The sequence below is a fragment of the Aptenodytes forsteri genome, unplaced genomic scaffold (assembly GCF_000699145.1).
Source record: "Aptenodytes forsteri isolate BGI_AS27 unplaced genomic scaffold, ASM69914v1 Scaffold56, whole genome shotgun sequence".
NCBI lineage: Eukaryota > Metazoa > Chordata > Aves > Sphenisciformes > Spheniscidae > Aptenodytes > Aptenodytes forsteri.
In genome coordinates this window covers 6876875-6898118 of record NW_008796213.1, presented here as the reverse complement: position 1 = coordinate 6898118, position 21244 = coordinate 6876875, and the positions used below count along the sequence as shown (strand labels likewise).

The 21244-nt window shown below is 36.2% G+C and overlaps 1 protein-coding gene across 1 annotated transcript in view; it reads left to right on the top strand.

Moving 5' to 3' along the window:
- SLC41A2 (solute carrier family 41 member 2) overlaps positions 1-21244 on the top strand; it is a 55337-nt gene that overhangs the window by 2521 nt on the left and 31572 nt on the right. Inside the window, exons 2-5 of the mRNA XM_009288389.1 lie at positions 1199-1306; positions 7502-7573; positions 13383-13527; positions 15305-15451. Coding sequence (XP_009286664.1) covers positions 1199-1306; positions 7502-7573; positions 13383-13527; positions 15305-15451 — 472 coding nt within the window. The remainder of the gene's footprint in view (positions 1-1198; positions 1307-7501; positions 7574-13382; positions 13528-15304; positions 15452-21244) is intronic.

Genomic DNA, 21244 nt, shown 5'->3' with positions numbered 1-21244 from the left:
TTCATGATACAGCATAATGATGAGCCAAAAGAGGCAATTGTGCCTACTGCCACTACTGGGTTCCAGCCCAATGTTTCACCTTGCCTTCCTTCCCTTAAGGGAATGTAAGTATTTGTGTAGCTGGTTTTTGAGCTGGATTGAGATATATCTTGATTTTTCCTTCTGTGTTACTTTTAATCTTCATTTGTTTCCCAGTCCAGCTCACCATGTGCGAGAGACATGTGACACAAAGGCAAAAATAAATAGCTAGTGTCAGTACTACCTTTTTTCACCTTAAACTAAGCATTAAACTGTGATGTCAGCAGGATATTGAAATGTGACAGGACATGTTTTGAAAATGAAAATTTGAAGACAACAAAGCATTCTAAGCTTGTTTTTTTACAAACCATTTCATAGCTATTCTTTCCCAGTAGTAAATGCATATTAAACTTCACATATAGGAAATTCTCAGATCTTGTTTACATTTGAGAATGGAATAATTTTTAAAATTAAATTAATAATTTAAATCGTTGCAAATCCCTGAATACAAAGACAATTTACAGTTTTGTTATTTTAGTTTAGTTAAAGTTGATGATTACAAATTAAATGCATGGATTGACAGACATATAAAGTAGCACAGCATTTCTGTGCTGAGAACTCAGCGCACACAAAAGATTATGGGAGAGTTTCTCTTTGTTTGCTTTATAAAATCTGGGTTTTGGAGAACTGTACTCTTCTAAATTTCACACTTAGAAGTAAAAGAATTAAGAGAAGATTTTTCACTTATAGGCTCCGTCCATTTGACAACTAATTCCTTGCTGTTTTTATGTGAGGTTTCTACATAGCTGGAAGGGAAAAGATGAAAATATTTTTGTAAATTAAGAGCAGAATTCAAGAGCGGTCATAGCACCTGGTACTATTTTAAAGTCGTGGAAAAAAAACCTTCAAATTAATGACATCTTTTTTTAACTAGGTTTGTTTTAAGGCCAAGTTTTGTATCTCTTACTTTTGGTATTCTCATCTTTGAAGTAGTAATATACAGTCATAAATCTATTTTATCTACATAGATAACAGTTTTGGCTTTAGACTTTTAGGTCTAGTATAAAAATACTGATTTTTTTAGAGGCTTAAGTTATGAGTCCAGAATTTTTTGAATACTTTGCAGATGGTCTAAAGAGAATTTTTCAATTGAAGTTTTCCCACTATATCCTTTAAATAGCACTGGGATGTGTTCAAGAATGTTACTGAAGTTTTTATCTTGGTTCCTGCACTTCTTGGTCTCAAAGGAAATTTGGAAATGACCTTGGCATCCCGGCTGTCAACTGCTGTGAGTAACTTTCTTTTCCCCTTCCCTCTCCAGATACATGTTGGAAATATTTCAAAAGTAAAACAAATCTTTGGAACACAAGTGTTTTATGTTTATGGCTTAATCTGGCTGTTAAGGGGGCTCTTTAAATCTGTTATTAAATTGGAAAAGTTAAAAAGGCGACCCTCTTCTAATCTCCACACATCAAAATTTTACTTCTTTGGTCTCTTCTGCGTCATCATTCAGAACAGATAAAGTAGATTTTTGAGATTTAAATGTGTATTCTGTAAGGTTGATGGATCGCTTTGGCCTTGATGGGGTTTGAATAGGGTAACAAAACGTGTACATTTTGAACACATTTTTCTAAAGACCATTTGTGTGGCACCAAAATGAAGCTTTGCTCCCATTGCTACTCCAGACCTTTGTTGATCAAACTGTAAGAAACTCTTTTGTAGCTTTCTGGCTAAATAATTTTATTTCTTTTTTTTTGTTGTTGTGGTGGGTTTTTTTGGGTGTGCTTGTTTTTTTGTGTGCGTCAACACTGTAACATAGCATAACTAGGTTTTCTTTATGTCTTCTTTCTTGTGTATTTGTCATAGTTCTTTTCTACATCTCAGGAGAAGTTCCATCCCTTCATTTTTTTAGCCTGAGCAAGCCAGATTACCTTACCATATATCTTTGCTCTGTGTGTGGATAACTATCGTTAACAGAATGTTCTAATAACGTGGCTAAACTATTTCTGGTACCTGAACTGGGTATCTCCGTATGACACTGCCTTATGCTGTGTTTCTCCTTTGTAAGATAATTTTTCTGTTCTCCAGCAAGGCCCCCCTCTTTCTGCCTGTTCCTGCATGAATGAATCTTTCTAGAAAATGTTTGGTCAAAGGTGTATATAACTCCAGATGAGACTTCACTGTGGCTTTGTAGACTAGCACTTCCTTATTTCTCTCGAAAATTGCTCTTGAAACTTTCTAAGTTTATATGTGCTTATTTTCCTAGCCGTGTCATATTTAGACCTTACAGTCACTTTGTGATCAATTACTGTGTCCTAGTATTTCTCCTTTTGTGTTATTTCCAGCTGTCACTCCCATCTTCTGGCAGAAATATTATTAGTCCGTAAGTGCATGACCTTGCATTTCTACTTTTGAATTTAATCTGTTTTCGTTGCTGTAATCCTCAAGGTCATCCAGTTTTTGTATGATATTACAATGCTTTATATTGACAAGGTCTCCCAGCTTTCTGTCATTAATAAGTTTCATTGCCACATTATATTGAGTCATTGCCCAAATGCACACCGTGATGGACATAGCCTTAGCAGTCCTATGAAGGTTTGCTTGTGTCATGCCCATTATAGAAATTGATTACTTTTGCCCCATATCCATTCGTTCATACATAAGAATTGACATGTTTTGTTGTATCTTTGTCAATGGCAGCTTTATCTATTCAGTCGTGTTCTCTGGTTGATTTTAATGCTCTTACTTTTCTGAGTATTCTTACTGTTTCTTAACAATATTTTGTGTTTAAACCTTACTGCCTTTACTGTCAGCGTGAATACTTTTGTCTTTTACCTTACTTTTTTTTGTGTTGACCTGTTTCTTAATTTGTTCCTGACTGGTACAGTTCGTGGCCTGAGGATTGAAAGTGCATGTATTGCATAGTGAAAAATACACCAAGTCCAAGATCTACCAGTGCCTTACTGAAGGCTTAAAAAAAGAGGGTCAGAATCAGCTCCGCCACTTCTGCTTCAGTTAATGGGATCTTTAATTCTTCGTCTCAACTGACCTTATGACCTTTGCCAGATCACGGCTCCAGAACTGCTTGTCTGGTCCAATCAATGGCTGATTTCCCCATCCTCACCAATTCCATCTCATTTGTGAACCTCGCAGCTCTAAGGGGACATTTGGAAAAGGGTCATGCAGACCCTTTTTCTGCACTGGGAATCCTGACCTCAGTTCATATTATACATCAGCTGTTACCAAAAGTCAAGGAGTTGATCCCCCTCTCACACACACAGATAAAGGATACTGGAGTTTCCACAACACTGGCTGCATGTTCAGTGGTTAGCTAAAGTTGGCATCATGAGGTTCAGGCCACTCCCCTCAGCCCAAAGTGGCATTCTTAAGAGTATCCCGGTAACTGTGTGCTAACATGATCCGTAGATGTCTTGAACGTGATTTTTCAGAGCCAGTTTGGCCATTTGAAGTCCAAGCTCCTACCAAGACTCAAACAGCCCATTCTGAGAGGGCTTAGTTTGAGGAGTGTTACCAGTGCCACTTACCACTGTCATTAAGTCTCACCAAGACATAAATCAGCTAATGCTTCAGAGGTTTTTACTCAAGCATGCCATGAATGCCATGTATGTCTGTCTTGGCCAAATCAGGTTAGCCAGCTCTGTTCACGTCCTTCCACCATGAAGGTTAATTAACTGGCTAAGAAGAAGTCCGTGAAGTATACATTTCTTCAGACAGTGCTATGTGGTGTGTGGGACTTCCAGTTTCTTTGGCATTGCCTGATGTCACAGTCACAGCACCACTGGCACTGAGCTATTTCCCAGCTTTGCATTAACAGACTTGTTTGTTTGTTTTCTGATGCCTCTGATTTCCTTGTATGACCTGTTTTCTTCAAGAATCATGACAGACCCTGGACTAAGTTACACAGGTGATTGAAATACTTTCCGGAACTTCCTTAGTCATACTTTAATTTCATTGGACATCCTTCACGGGGAGCAGGTAGAGGCTTGTCACGGTTCGGTGAATGTTCTCTCTTTTGCCATTGGTGGCTCTAATTTGTTCTAGCGGGTGAAGAGCTCATCAGTAAATGTTGTAGAGTGTGTGTGTGTGTATGCGCATGTGCACAACACAGTGGAGGTTTAAGAGAACAATACTGTACAAAATAAGAACAATATAGATCATTCATTATCAGGATAATGCTAGCAAGATTATATTTAGTTTTTACATGTGAAAAACCAGAAAAAAATGGCTTTTATCTTGCAGAGAACCTTCCAACTTTCTCTTATGTGTCTTTTTTCATGCTCAACATCAGTTGCAATGTGCAGAGCTCTGCCAGCTGGTGGATAGCCAGCTGCATCCCCCAGAGTGCTACTGCAAAGGCAAACAAATACACAAGAACTCAGTAATGTTTCTAATTGTTAGTTAAAAAAAACCAAAAACAAAACAAGGAACTATGGAAACCTGTTGTATGTTACATGTAACTTCCTTACAGGTGACAACTTGGGCTTAGTTGCCTGATACAAATTTAAACTCCAGGACAGTTGCCTTGATTGCTCTGCTTCCCCCAGGTTTTAAAACAGGTGCTGTGTCATATTATATCATTCCTTACTGGAGGGTCCAATCAAAAAGCTTACTACTGGACCTGTAATTTATGTGCCAGTTCTCTCAGACCTCTGTGACAGAGGTTATTCTGACCTTTGTACTCTTCACAATGATTTCATTGACCCACTACTCTCTTTAGCCATCCAATCTTTAGTACTGTCATCCTCATCCTGGGTGAAAACTGAAGGAATATATTAATTCAGGGCATATCTGAACAGTTATTTGGAGGCAGTTGTATGATTAATCTTCCTTTCTCTGACCTAAATTTGCACTAGCTGGCTCCCCACCAGATACTGTCTTTACAGTAAATGCAAGACTGTGCCCTGTGAATAGCTTTACCTTTGAGGATGAAATTTCTAATGTGAGTTCAGTATTGGAGCTAATTCATACCCTTCTTGCTCCGTTAGCTTATAATTGCATCTGAATTTGTAGACATGTCTATGCTGTTGGGGCTGTAAACTACTTATCTTTACTCCATTGTAATTATGTAGTCAGCCAAAAAGTAATGTCTTGTTAGCAAATTTCTGTTATCCATAATACATCTGGTTTCAAGTTTTGCCTGATCACCTTCATTCATCTTGTTGCCCAAATTCCTACTTTAGCTGCTTGTTACTGGTCACTCACAATTTCCCATCCACTTTAGAATCAGTCATTTCACTAAATCTGTCTCAAGACTGCTTTTAATCTACCTCAGGGCATAGCTTGTACTTCTCTTTGATGTTAGTGTTAATGTAAACCGTTCTCCCTCCCCCCACTGCTGTGCTGGCATAAGTGTGTGAGGTGTACTTAGGTCAACTGCCCATTCAAGCACAATATTTATATTGTGTGTTTTGTATTCTTCGGCTTTGTTCTGTAGTTTGAGTCACTCTCATTGTCTCGGTTCACACTGTTGCCTTTTCTCCCTATTCCTTTTACTTTCTTTTAAGAGGAAGTAAAAAAAAAAAACAACCATCCAACACCAAAACACCACTCATCCAGTCATCCCTGTAAACTTATGCAGACTCTTGTTTTGACTGTGTGTTATCAGGGTTAGGCATTAGCAATATGACTTTACAAACTTTTTGTTTAGGTCCATCTATTCCACAGTCTCACAATAAACTTGCTCTTACTTTATGGAAATCTGCAGCTGAAAGGAGTCGTCCTGCTCTTTGTCTCCCGTCCAAACGCTAAGAGCATTTGTGCATGGCTACATGGTTGCATGGGATGGATCAGATCATTTTGTAGAAGCTAACCCCTTTTTGCTCCCTGAAAAAAAGTGTTTTCCATCAAATCAGCAGGCAAATTTATGTTGCCATGAACTCACTCATGGAGTTGGTAGATCTGGTTCAAGAAAGAAAACGTGAACGTGTAGCTGATAGTAGGGGAGAGAAGAACTATTGTGCATGGCTACATGGTTGCATGGGATGGATCAGATCATTTTGTAGAAGCTAACCCCTTTTTGCTCCCTGAAAAAAAGTGTTTTCCATCAAATCAGCAGGCAAATTTATGTTGCCATGAACTCACTCATGGAGTTGGTAGATCTGGTTCAAGAAAGAAAACGTGAACGTGTAGCTGATAGTAGGGGAGAGAAGAATGCTGCCATTTGGCAGCAGCTCACTTTTAGGCTGGATTAAGCATTTTGCAAGATTACGGTTTTAACAGGGATTTTTTGAATACTTTTCAAAAACTTCTTCAAAGGAGAAAAAGAGTAAAGCTCTCCATAGCCTGCCATTTCGTTCATTTAGCATATATATTTAAGAAGGATGCAAAGGAGATTCTTATCTGCACTCCCTTCAATATTGCTGTAATATTTAAATTTAATGCATGTATTTGCAGAGCTTTGTACTTTGAACACTAAAATATTTATAGTGTAGATTGAGATAAAGTGTCATCTTATATTTCTAAGTTTTTAAGTTAGCATTTCTTTTAATACTTTGTTCCTCGCAAGTCACTACTATCACAAAATGGAACAAAGTGGAAAAGAAATGGAAGTAAAAACAACTGGAAAGAAATTATCAAAAGAGGAAAAAAACACGCATTAAGACTTTCTGTGTTTTGAGAAGTATGTTATCTTATAAATTAGTATTCTATGGGGAAAAACTGAAATTTATGCTCAACATGTAAAAAATTATCTCAAAAAGGAAGTTATTTTAAATAGTCATACTGCAGTGGTATGTACTGTTCATCAGATCTTGTCCTCTAACTCAAAAAAATAAGTAAAAGTAGGAAATAAATTATAAAAGAGTATGTATGTACTTTTTCATTTCTTAGAATAATTTGTTTGCTGTCTTTCCAGCTACTGCCTTAGGACTGGACTTACATCATTTACAGCATCATAAGTCTCTAGCTGTATTGTATAAATGAAAAGTTAGAATACTAAACAGTATTAGATGTGGTTTTCTGATCTTTTGTAAGCACTTGCAGTTTCTCTATGCGGGTAGTTTCATTGCAATCGATTAACACACTTGCATGAGAGTGTGTGTCCACACACATATCTACACATTTTTCTATTGGCTCATAGAATTTACGGGCCAGAGAAACAAGTTCAGTCTAAAGTGACCGAACACTGGTAAGTTTCCTTTCCAGCCACTGATCTAATCACTGGTGGTGCTTGGACATTCCTGGAGTGTAAGGTGGCTAGTATGTCTTGCACAGTAAGCTAACGTTAAACAAGTTACCATGTAAAACTTCAAGTTTAGCCACTTTTGGATAGATACTGTAAGTACAATTTAAAATCAACAGCAGTGCTTGACTTGATAAAAGCATAGCTTGGTTTTAACTTGCTTTCAAAATGTCTCTATTTTTGTATAAGTTGAATTATTTGTGGGTTACTGCCTTGTTAGTGCATTTTCAAGTAATACAATTTTAAACCCAAATGTCTGAAATTCTTCTGTAATTTTGACAGGTAAATATTGGAAAAATGGATTCTCCCATTGAGAAATGGAACCTAATAATTGGCAATTTGGCCTTAAAACAGGTAAATATAATGGACTTACTTGATTAACTCTTGTAAGTGGGCAAAGTTACTGAAAAAGACCATCATAAACATTGGTAAGTATGGAGATGAACAGTGTTAATGGGAAACCAGCTTTACTATATTGGCTCATACTTAACATATAATGTTTGCATGACTGATTTTTTTTTTTGAACAGTGTAGTTCTCTAAACCAATATGAGCTTATATTTATCAGAAGAAGAGGTAAAGTATTCTTTGTGACTGTACCAAGGGTACACAAAAAAAAATTCCTTTTTAATTTTTCCGAGAGAGGATCTGAGCATGATTAGAGAAAAATTTCAGGTTTGGCAAAACCTTTTAAATTTGACCTCTCAAATGTTTTCAGTACTGTATTTGCGTTGGATTCAATGTTTAAAGGAAGTATGTGATGGAGCTTTTGGACAATAAACAGTATTTTAAATAGCTGGGTCATTTGAGGAATGTTTGTCCTCCAAAGCAACTATTTCTTAAGATTAAGAACTATTTCATGTTCATATGTTATAATACAACATGCTCAAAAAATAGGTGAAATGTTTATCCTGTGACTTCACTGTTTTAAGTGGCCTTAGGAGCCTCTTTAGGCATTTCAGCTTTGGATCCTGGCAAATCCTCAGCTCTTTTCCCTGATTTTACTTTTGTTATTCTTGAGCCTCTGAAATGCTGGTAAAGCCTTTTCTGCTGGCATAAGATTCTTCTCCTTGATCATCCAAGGTTATCATCATCTCTACAAAATGGATGAGCATCTTCCCTTTACACCTTGCAAATAAATGTAGATAGGAGGAAAGAATAACAGAAAATTATTCTGTAGTCCTTTTAAGTCTATCAATTATTTTAAGAATTTTTCACCATCTTTTTCTTTTCCAGGTTCAGGCAACAGTGGTTGGTTTTCTGGCAGCAGTGGCAGCAGTTATGCTGGGCTGGATTCCAGAAGGCAAATACCGCTTTGATCATTCAATCCTTCTGTGTTCTAGCAGTGTAGCAACCGCCTTCATAGCTTCTCTTTTACAAGGTAAAAGGAGTATATATGTTACTTTTTACAGTTATTTAGTTTTCTGTGGGTGATGAATGTATATTATGTTGCTAATCCTTAAAAATTTACATCCAGTAAGGTGTAATATGTCTGAAACACAGCTGAGGGTAGGACGCCCTTTTGCAATTTCCATACAGGCCTGCATATTGCATTCCTCTCCTGTCATATTCTTTGAAAAGGTTTGATTTGCATGACCTCCTGAGCATATCTAAAACAAAAAGTATGATTTTTAGATTTTGCCTAATATGATGGAGAACTTTTTTCCCCTGCTTTCTATATTCATTAATGTACAAAATATATTCTTAGTACTAAAGAGGTAGAACTTATTTGTAACTAAGCTCAAGTGGGCCTGGTTGTTAGCTCAGCTGAATCCAAACTCCCTGGTTGTCCATGCTGCATATTTGTTAGTTTTGTGTTCTGCTATGTATCTGAAGTGAACAAATTGGCTTGTTATGTGAAGGATTTGGGCCAAGTTCAGGTCCCCCTCTACAAACAGTGCCAATGTCTGTCTGGAGCCATATGGTGTGATGAATTTAATCTTCTCTTCCCATTTGTCAGGAAACATTTAACCATAAAAGAAGGTCCTTAATGGACATGAAGGGGGGAAAAAAAAAGTGCCTCTACTTGTGACATATTCTTAATGAAAATACATAGTCAGTAGTTAATAGTCAGTACTTAATAATAGTAAGTCAAGTAAAGTGTTTAACTTCCTTTTTTTACTAATTTGGTATGCTTACTTATGTGAAAATTACAAAATTGTTAAAGTTTTGCATGGAACTAAGAGCACACACTTTTTTTAGTGACTACAAAGCCATTGAGTTTGATCATGTGCAGAATTAAGAGCAGCAAGAGAACTGGGGAATATGACTGCATTTTTTCCACTTCTCATACATAATTTGGACACGAAGAGAAACTTTTGTTGTTATCTGGTGATGAGCCAGCACAGCAAATTGCTTTCTAAGCTTCATCCTCCAACATGTGAAACAGGTGCTTTTGAAATATTGTGATCCTGCAGGATCATTTCAGTTCTGTCTTTTGAGAATTTCATGGAGTGTAACTCTTTAGGCAGTTTCTCTGAAAGTGAACTCCTAATGTAGCCTACAATACATAATATTGCTAAAATATGTGAAAATTATAATACCAATTTTTCAAAAATTCTTTAACATAAAAGATAGTATACACAGTTGAAACTCTTATATGTATTATTTGATGAGAGGGAAATTACTCAGGTTATGCCAAAGACTGTTAATAACAATGTGAATTTTATTTTTAGTAGCCACTTGCATTCTGCAGGGAAATGCCTCTTAAAAAGGTAGTGTTGCTGTTTATAGGAAAAAAACAGAAACCAATATCCCTAATTTAAAATTCTTTTACTGTGTAGCAAGTAACATTTTTATATATTGTCTTGGTTTTAATTTATGATGTAGCTTCTTGATGTTTGGTGCTAAGTCCATGACTGAAAATCTTTCACAATATCAGATGTCAAAGTATTTAATCTTATGTTGTTTTCAGCCTAGTGTAATTTAAATTTCAGTCAGCTAAAGTTAAGAGGGTGTAGAAATAATACACTGCATATCTTTTTCTTCAGGAAATGGCTGATTTATAATATCAATAGTGCAAATTCTAATCATAAGCAAAATAGTTTATTGTACAGAAGGTTCTTGATTTTTTTTTTTGGTGTGCTTACTGTATTTTTTTAGTCTATAACCTCATTTTTAAAAATGGCTAAAACTTAAAAATACAGACATCAGTCAGGTGGGAAGAACACTCATCCTGGGACAAAAGCACTGATTTCGTATTTATCAAGTTTGAAATTGCCATTATCTTGGAATTTTCTGTGGAGTTACAACAGTAGATATGGTTACTGTACTGTCGTCTTTGTTGAATCTAGGTATAATAATGGTTGGAGTTATTGTTGGATCAAAGAAGACTGGTATTAATCCTGACAACGTTGCCACTCCTATAGCAGCAAGTTTTGGAGATCTTATCACTCTTGCTATACTAGCATGGATAAGTCAGGGTCTTTATACTTGCCTTGGTAAGTATGTTTCTAAGTGTATATGTCTCCCTAGGAACCTCTTTTGGGTTAGGAGGGTGGGGAGAAGGCAGGGAGGGAAAGGTTTAGAAAACCTTTTAGTTTGACTGACTTTTTTGTCAACATTTATATTGTCGGATGATAAATCTTGGCTTGCAACATTATGCCATAATATTTTTTTTTCTTTTTTTTTTCTTTTTTTTTTTTCTTTTTTTAAGATGATAGAAGTCACTAACCACAATCTTGGCATGATCTACTAATATCTGAAAGACTCTCACAGTATCACAGTCAATCTTACATGTGAATTAGAAACTATAGTTACTGAATTTACTTTGCTTTCTTGTGGGGGGGAGGGAAGCTGTATTCATCCAAGTTTTCTTGAATGCCCACCCCTAAATCAAATATTTGCTTCCCAGAGCCCTTTTGAATTGTTCTCCCCTTGTACTAAGGGGAAGGAGTTGAACTGGCTATCTTGATAAGCTGCTGGGAGAGGAGTTCTGCTTTGAGAATTTTTTTTTTTTAGGGTGTGGTTTTAGACACCGTTCAAATATATCTTGAGCTGCAGCTATGCCCAGAAATCAAAATAAAAATAATTTAAGTAATTTGAGTAACAATAGCAAGTCTACAACAAGTATGTATTCAAAGAAGTGAAGCCTAATTTTGGATAGATTTGGGCTTTGTGATTGCTATGACTTTCAAATGAGTTACGCAGACTATTGTGAGTTTCCTTCTGATTCCTTCCAAGTGCTTTTCCAGTGCTTTTTCCCATTGCAATACCTTCTTGTTTCCTCATCTCCCCTACTCCAGCTTCCAATACCAGTTTCCTCAGCTCTTTCCTATCTCGTTTCCCTCGCAGTGTGACACTTCATGTCTCCCTCCTGCTCCCTGCGCCTGTGCTTGATTTTACCAGCGTTCCCTTCTGCTTTTCAGTAAACGAAGTAACCACTTCCAGCTTCTCCAAATAATGGCCCTGCTCACTTCCGTTTTCTTTGTTTTGTTTTGTCTTATAAATTTGGTGACTATATGTCAAACATAAATCTGCTAATTTAGCTGTAGCTTTCTTCAGAACAGCAGTTCTGCCATGAAAGATGAAAAAATGTATAACCACTCTGAATAGCTAAGCAGCAAAGGAGAGGCCTTCTCTGACTGCTGACTACAGAGGGCAATGATCTAATCCTACTTCATGCATGAATTCTATCTGGCTTCTTGATGACAGTTTTTTACTGTTTGCTTATTTTCCCACTAATAGCCTTGAACAGGTGAATTACACATAAACAGCTCCAAACTAATTTTCTTATGAATGACTTTTTTTTTCAGTCTGCAGTTCTTCTCTTCTACTAGTTATGTGCATGTTTCTATAGTCCCTTTGAAACTGTTTTTCTGATTTCTAGGACCTGTACTGTCTAAATCCTACTCTCTTAAAGGAGCAGACCACTGAAGAAGGTTCATGATCACAATGTCTGCTAAAAATGAATATGCCTATAATTATTATTATTATTAGAAGCATGCTCAGATAGCAGCTGATGTAATGAAATGCTTGGTTGTCACAAAGGAGATGTGAGCTTGGGAAATGAGAATGAGGAACTCAAAAATCAGTCTTTTTCTTTCTGTTTCTTCATCTCCCCCGTGAAGAAACAAAAAGTGTGAAAGCATTTTCTTATAAGAGGAGAAGAATGTTCAGAACAATATTTAAAATTAAATTATTGCTGCAACTGACTCCTTCCATGGAAACTATTTAAAGTATATTGTGTTTCAAAAGATGTAATTGTAGACAATTATAGTATAGTATACCACAGGCCAAATTTTGTGTTGTCCATAATTCTTTTACCAGACATGTTGATATCACCACATACATTCTTTACATCTATGCTCATTGTTCAAGCCTTTTGAAGTTACTGAAAAAGACCATCATAAACATTGGTAAGTATGGAGATGGACAGTGTTAATGGGAAACCAGCTTTACTATATTGGCTCATACTTAACATATAATGTTTGCATGACTGATTTTTTTTTTTGAACAGTGTAGTTCTCTAAAACAATATGAGCTTATATTTATCAGAAGAAGAGGTAAAGTATTCTTTGTGACTGTACCAAGGGTACACAAAAAAAAATTCCTTTTTAATTTTTCCGAGAGAGGATCTGAGCATGATTAGAGAAAAATTTCAGGTTTGGCAAAACCTTTTAAATTTGACCTCTCAAATGTTTTCAGTACTGTATTTGCGTTGGATTCAATGTTTAAAGGAAGTATGTGATGGAGCTTTTGGACAATAAACAGTATTTTAAATAGCTGGGTCATTTGAGGAATGTTTGTCCTCCAAAGCAACTATTTCTTAAGATTAAGAACTATTTCATGTTCATATGTTATAATACAACATGCTCAAAAAATAGGTGAAATGTTTATCCTGTGACTTCACTGTTTTAAGTGGCCTTAGGAGCCTCTTTAGGCATTTCAGCTTTGGATCCTGGCAAATCCTCAGCTCTTTTCCCTGATTTTACTTTTGTTATTCTTGAGCCTCTGAAATGCTGGTAAAGCCTTTTCTGCTGGCATAAGATTCTTCTCCTTGATCATCCAAGGTTATCATCATCTCTACAAAATGGATGAGCATCTTCCCTTTACACCTTGCAAATAAATGTAGATAGGAGGAAAGAATAACAGAAAATTATTCTGTAGTCCTTTTAAGTCTATCAATTATTTTAAGAATTTTTCACCATCTTTTTCTTTTCCAGGTTCAGGCAACAGTGGTTGGTTTTCTGGCAGCAGTGGCAGCAGTTATACTGGGCTGGATTCCAGAAGGCAAATACCGCTTTGATCATTCAATCCTTCTGTGTTCTAGCAGTGTAGCAACCGCCTTCATAGCTTCTCTTTTACAAGGTAAAAGGAGTATATATGTTACTTTTTACAGTTATTTAGTTTTCTGTGGGTGATGAATGTATATTATGTTGCTAATCCTTAAAAATTTACATCCAGTAAGGTGTAATATGTCTGAAACACAGCTGAGGGTAGGACGCCCTTTTGCAATTTCCATACAGGCCTGCATATTGCATTCCTCTCCTGTCATATTCTTTGAAAAGGTTTGATTTGCATGACCTCCTGAGCATATCTAAAACAAAAAGTATGATTTTTAGATTTTGCCTAATATGATGGAGAACTTTTTTCCCCTGCTTTCTATATTCATTAATGTACAAAATATATTCTTAGTACTAAAGAGGTAGAACTTATTTGTAACTAAGCTCAAGTGGGCCTGGTTGTTAGCTCAGCTGAATCCAAACTCCCTGGTTGTCCATGCTGCATATTTGTTAGTTTTGTGTTCTGCTATGTATCTGAAGTGAACAAATTGGCTTGTTATGTGAAGGATTTGGGCCAAGTTCAGGTCCCCCTCTACAAACAGTGCCAATGTCTGTCTGGAGCCATATGGTGTGATGAATTTAATCTTCTCTTCCCATTTGTCAGGAAACATTTAACCATAAAAGAAGGTCCTTAATGGACATGAAGGGGGGAAAAAAAAAGTGCCTCTACTTGTGACATATTCTTAATGAAAATACATAGTCAGTAGTTAATAGTCAGTACTTAATAATAGTAAGTCAAGTAAAGTGTTTAACTTCCTTTTTTTACTAATTTGGTATGCTTACTTATGTGAAAATTACAAAATTGTTAAAGTTTTGCATGGAACTAAGAGCACACACTTTTTTTAGTGACTACAAAGCCATTGAGTTTGATCATGTGCAGAATTAAGAGCAGCAAGAGAACTGGGGAATATGACTGCATTTTTTCCACTTCTCATACATAATTTGGACACGAAGAGAAACTTTTGTTGTTATCTGGTGATGAGCCAGCACAGCAAATTGCTTTCTAAGCTTCATCCTCCAACATGTGAAACAGGTGCTTTTGAAATATTGTGATCCTGCAGGATCATTTCAGTTCTGTCTTTTGAGAATTTCATGGAGTGTAACTCTTTAGGCAGTTTCTCTGAAAGTGAACTCCTAATGTAGCCTACAATACATAATATTGCTAAAATATGTGAAAATTATAATACCAATTTTTCAAAAATTCTTTAACATAAAAGATAGTATACACAGTTGAAACTCTTATATGTATTATTTGATGAGAGGGAAATTACTCAGGTTATGCCAAAGACTGTTAATAACAATGTGAATTTTATTTTTAGTAGCCACTTGCATTCTGCAGGGAAATGCCTCTTAAAAAGGTAGTGTTGCTGTTTATAGGAAAAAAACAGAAACCAATATCCCTAATTTAAAATTCTTTTACTGTGTAGCAAGTAACATTTTTATATATTGTCTTGGTTTTAATTTATGATGTAGCTTCTTGATGTTTGGTGCTAGACTGAAGACTGAAAATCTTTCACAATATCAGATGTCTTAATCTTATCTTGGAATTTTCTGTGGAAACAGTAGATTTTCTTGATTTTTTTTTTTGCTGTGCTTACTGTATTTTTTTAGTCTATAACCTCATTTTTAAAAATGGCTAAAACTTAAAAATACAGACATCAGTCAGGTGGGAAGAACACTCATCCTGGGACAAAAGCACTGATTTCGTATTTATCAAGTTTGAAATTGCCATTATCTTGGAATTTTCTGTGGAGTTACAACAGTAGATATGGTTACTGTACTGTCGTCTTTGTTGAATCTAGGTATAATAATGGTTGGAGTTATTGTTGGATCAAAGAAGACTGGTATTAATCCTGACAACGTTGCCACTCCTATAGCAGCAAGTTTTGGAGATCTTATCACTCTTGCTATACTAGCATGGATAAGTCAGGGTCTTTATACTTGCCTTGGTAAGTATGTTTCTAAGTGTATATGTCTCCCTAGGAACCTCTTTTGGGTTAGGAGGGTGGGGAGAAGGCAGGGAGGGAAAGGTTTAGAAAACCTTTTAGTTTGACTGACTTTTTTGTCAACATTTATATTGTCGGATGATAAATCTTGGCTTGCAACATTATGCCATAATATTTTTTTCTTTTTTTTTTCTTTTTTTTTTTTTCTTTTTTTAAGATGATAGAAGTCACTAACCACAATCTTGGCATGATCTACTAATATCTGAAAGACTCTCACAGTATCACAGTCAATCTTACATGTGAATTAGAAACTATAGTTACTGAATTTACTTTGCTTTCTTGTGGGGGGGAGGGAAGCTGTATTCATCCAAGTTTTCTTGAATGCCCACCCCTAAATCAAATATTTGCTTCCCAGAGCCCTTTTGAATTGTTCTCCCCTTGTACTAAGGGGAAGGAGTTGAACTGGCTATCTTGATAAGCTGCTGGGAGAGGAGTTCTGCTTTGAGAATTTTTTTTTTTTAGGGTGTGGTTTTAGACACCGTTCAAATATATCTTGAGCTGCAGCTATGCCCAGAAATCAAAATAAAAATAATTTAAGTAATTTGAGTAACAATAGCAAGTCTACAACAAGTATGTATTCAAAGAAGTGAAGCCTAATTTTGGATAGATTTGGGCTTTGTGATTGCTATGACTTTCAAATGAGTTACGCAGACTATTGTGAGTTTCCTTCTGATTCCTTCCAAGTGCTTTTCCAGTGCTTTTTCCCATTGCAATACCTTCTTGTTTCCTCATCTCCCCTACTCCAGCTTCCAATACCAGTTTCCTCAGCTCTTTCCTATCTCGTTTCCCTCGCAGTGTGACACTTCATGTCTCCCTCCTGCTCCCTGCGCCTGTGCTTGATTTTACCAGCGTTCCCTTCTGCTTTTCAGTAAACGAAGTAACCACTTCCAGCTTCTCCAAATAATGGCCCTGCTCACTTCCGTTTTCTTTGTTTTGTTTTGTCTTATAAATTTGGTGACTATATGTCAAACATAAATCTGCTAATTTAGCTGTAGCTTTCTTCAGAACAGCAGTTCTGCCATGAAAGATGAAAAAATGTATAACCACTCTGAATAGCTAAGCAGCAAAGGAGAGGCCTTCTCTGACTGCTGACTACAGAGGGCAATGATCTAATCCTACTTCATGCATGAATTCTATCTGGCTTCTTGATGACAGTTTTTTACTGTTTGCTTATTTTCCCACTAATAGCCTTGAACAGGTGAATTACACATAAACAGCTCCAAACTAATTTTCTTATGAATGACTTTTTTTTTCAGTCTGCAGTTCTTCTCTTCTACTAGTTATATGCATGTTTCTATAGTCCCTTTGAAACTGTTTTTCTGATTTCTAGGACCTGTACTGTCTAAATCCTACTCTCTTAAAGGAGCAGACCACTGAAGAAGGTTCATGATCACAATGTCTGCTAAAAATGAATATGCCTATAATTATTATTATTATTAGAAGCATGCTCAGATAGCAGCTGATGTAATGAAATGCTTGGTTGTCACAAAGGAGATGTGAGCTTGGGAAATGAGAATGAGGAGCTCAAAAATCAGTCTTTTTCTTTCTGTTTCTTCATCTCCCCCGTGAAGAAACAAAAAGTGTGAAAGCATTTTCTTATAAGAGGAGAAGAATGTTCAGAACAATATTTAAAATTAAATTATTGCTGCAACTGACTCCTTCCATGGAAACTCCTTAAAGTATATTGTGTTTCAAAAGATGTAATTGTAGACAATTATAGTATAGTATACCACAGGCCAAATTTTGTGTTGTCCATAATTCTTTTACCAGACATGTTGATATCACCACATACATTCTTTACATCTATGCTCATTGTTCAAGCCTTTTTATGTAAAAATTTGAGCTGTTCTGTGTAAGTACTACAACATCAGTCAGAAAAGGTACCTAATAAGACTTAAGCTACCTTGGTGTGACTTGCCGTTTTGTTTCTTAGTTTTCAACTGATGATTTTATATTTTCAGTATTTGATTTTGCATATTTAGAAAGTGTTGACATGATGTCAGCTTAAATTATCAGTGTGGCAACCCAGCCATTTTTAATATTTTCTGTATTTTTTAAAATTTAAATTGTATTGTTTATTTCATAACTATATTTAAAAACTTTATATTATCTTCTAATAACTTATTTTTCAAATACTTCCTTTAGATACTTCTTTTAAGGAAGTTTATAGACTTACAGTGAAAAGAAAATTAGTAAAGATTTTTTTAACCTCTCTTCTTTCTTTTCTCCTGATGAGAAGATCAGAGAGGAAGCCTCTATTCTCATGAAATTTGGTGTCTCTAGCTAATGCTAGGACTGGGATAATAATTAGAGTTTAGCTCATTAGAGACTGTTTATCTAGATTTATTGCTATGCCCAAAAGTCTTACTAGACTGGAACATTGGGATATTCTGCTTAAAATAGCTTTCAGGTCCCAACAATTGATACATTTCATTGGAATTCAGTTAAAAATTAGGGTTTATGCTAGTCAATGAAGTACCAGGGAAGTTGGTATACCAGCTAGATGGAAAAGAATTATCTAGGAGAGAGTTAGCTAGGATGATTGACATATACTAGCTATCTGGGTAGGTGTGGAGTTGGAAGAGGTTGCCAAATTTGGGTTAACACTGAGATTAGATTTGGGACTAGGCTTATGATTAAAATTTATTCTAGTCAGGACTGTGTCTCATTTAAAATAATTAATGCTCGACTTCAGGCTTTAGTTAACTAGTACTAGTAAGTATTTCAAATGAAGTTTCTTAGAAACTTATGCCCTATAGGTCAAACTCCATTTTGGTTTTTAAAATTTTGCTTTGTAAACTACATTGTAATGAATAGGCCAGTGATTTTTCATTTGTTTCCTAAACCTTTTCCCTACAAATATTAGTTTCTTATGTATTTGCATTGTAATGTTCTCTATATAATTGCCTAAGTTGAACCCATATGACTCAAAGACAGTAAATCGTTAATACTGAGTCTTACTGTTTTTAAACAGCTTCCTCTACTCCGTTCCATTTCTTTTAAATTGTGGCCACAGGCAAAACTTAGTTACATGTGCTGGCATTTTAATAGTAGCTGGATTTTAATAGTAGCTACATTTGTCACTTGTAAATAAACAACATATATTATTTTGTGAATATATCTAGTACTGCTTCCTATGCTTTATATAAATTACAGGTAATATGTTTCCTTTTTTTAAAGGAGTAACTAATTACTACTAATATTTCAGTTTCTCCTAAAACATGCTTTTTTTTTGCTTTTTTGCTTTTTTTTTTAATCTAAAAAAACAAACAAAAGCACTCAACCCCAAAAAGAAGGAGGAAAGAAACTTGGACTTCTTTCTTCCTTTCACACATTTCCAGAAATTTACATCTCTAGTTAGTTTATTCCTCCGAGATACATTAGGCCATCTGTAACTAGAGATGTATCTCGGAGGAATAAAAAAAGAAGTGGGGCCAGTTTGAACTGATCCTTTGCTACTTTTACAGCTCTCTTGGCCACTCATATTTTAGTCAGACACTGCAGCTGGAAAGCAGATCCCACATGTGTACAGGGAAGGATTAGTGCACTCAAGTACGCTTCAAAGAGTTACTCCCAATTTTCTTTCTATATGGTCTTCTGGAAATACTTCTCTTTTGGTGATATATGTAATTATCTAGTTACCGCTAAAATGGCTGCTTCTGCTCTATATTTTTTTATAATGTCTTTGTATTTCTTTCTCTTAGGAAACAGAGAGTCTTTCTAAGGTAGGAACATACCACAAAGCCCTTGGAAACGTGTGGTTTCCAAGATGCATGTATTTGAACTATGAAATAGTAACAAGGAGTAAAAGTATGGAGTAGCTTCAGCTCAGGAGAAGTATACAAAGTTGTGAATGGCAAGGAAGAGGCATTTGGAAAATGATTAGGCAACGGATTAAAAAAAAGTTAAAGAAACTTTTTTCCACAGTACCTGATTGGGATGTGGAACTTACTGCCATGATGTATTAAGAGGACCAAAGTGATTTTAGAAAACTATTTGGATAAATTAATCAGAGAAGAATCCGTTGAGGAGTATTGAACAGACAGATGCAGACAGAGACTTGAGTGATGAAATCCCTGAGGCAAACAGCAGCAGAAGCCGGCAGAGCACACTGGAAGAAGCATTACTCTAAACTTGTCATTTTCTTTTCTTTTTTCCACAAGCCTGAACTGTTGACCATAGTCAGACACAGGATACTGGACTAGATGAGACCTTTGGCCTCACCCAGCATGGATGTTCTTATGTTCTCTCTGTCGCTTCCTGCTTTCTCAATGCTAGAATAACAAGCACAATGGGAACGTTATAAAGAAACCCCCAGTTTATGGGCTAGTAATGAAGCAGGTGGGATTCACCTCTGAACTGTGTTCTGAATTAACTATTTTCCCTGTGATTTATTAGCCTAACTACTCACATGTACTGAAACAAAAGTGTAAGTTTCTGGTTTCTCTCTGCATGGGAAGAGTTGTTTTCAGATAACGAGACTGGAAGGGGGGAAATGAATTATGTACAAGCTTTATGCTTGTCTGTAACAGAGTTGTACACCTGTACTCAGCCTTTGGTTTGATACGATGCTTCATGGCATACCCAGAAGAGGTAGGGAAAAAGGATTGTAGCATTTTTACCTAGGCTAGGGCCAAATGAAACATCTTGTTTGGCCACCATCATATATATAATTTCTTAGAAGTTCATCTGAGTGTTTTAAAAATAATGGCAAAGCCCTCAAATATGGGGATTTAAATAGCAAAAGGTTAACAGTTCTTTCTGCCTTAACAGTTCCCTTAAAAGAAGTGGATCTGTGAATCGTTGTTAAATAGCTGGGGGAAAGCACTAGAGGGCTCCCCAGGACCGTCACTGGGACCCGGCTCCGGTTCCTCGACCAGAAAGCAGGGAATGCTTTGGAATAGGAAGGCCCAGTATATTAAATGTGGAGGTCCGCGTTGCTTGTCATTTGTCAGTAATGATCTGAAGACTTCGTTTAAAGCTTTCCTTTTTTCTCACAGAACGTGGCTTAAACATGTGCATTTATCTCTCGTGCATGTTAGATCCGTGTTGAGAAGACAAATTGTGTCATTCACATTGTTATTTTCAGGTTCCTACCAGTTGCTTTGAAGTAGTTTATTTCCAATTTGCCTCTAATTCCTACTAGAGGTTGCATTGTTTTCAGTGGCACTGCACTGAACAGTATGTCACAGTAGATACCCTGCACAACGAGTAAAACATTAAGCATCTGAGTTCTCTGAACGAGAAGATTAATTTGTGTCACTATTTACTAAAGGGATGAGGTCTTAAAGTAAATGAAGATCAGTAAAGGCTCAGTTGAGAACCTTGTCTCTTTCCTCTTCCCTCCTTCCTTTTTTAATTTAAGGTCACAGTTAGAAGTTCATTGAAGAGTTGAGTGGTTTTGGGAGTTGATCTTCCACTGTTGAATGGTACAAACTCTGTCGCAGAGCCAGGCTGAGTGAGATTCCTTATACTGTGTAAGCTACCTGCTATAAATCTATCAAAAATGGAGTGAAGTGAGCCCTAAAAGAGGAGTCATTTATTCCCTCTTCCCGTTCTCCAGCTATTGTAGAATCCATTTTCTTCTTCTGTGAATTATGTATGAAGAGGAAGATGGCCCACCCTTCCTCAAAAGATGCATCTCAAGGTTGATGCCTTTTTAGATTCTTATAGTAAGCTGTTCTACAAGTAGTCTCCCCCATAGCTTAAAAAAAAAAAAAAAAAAAAAGAGTCCTG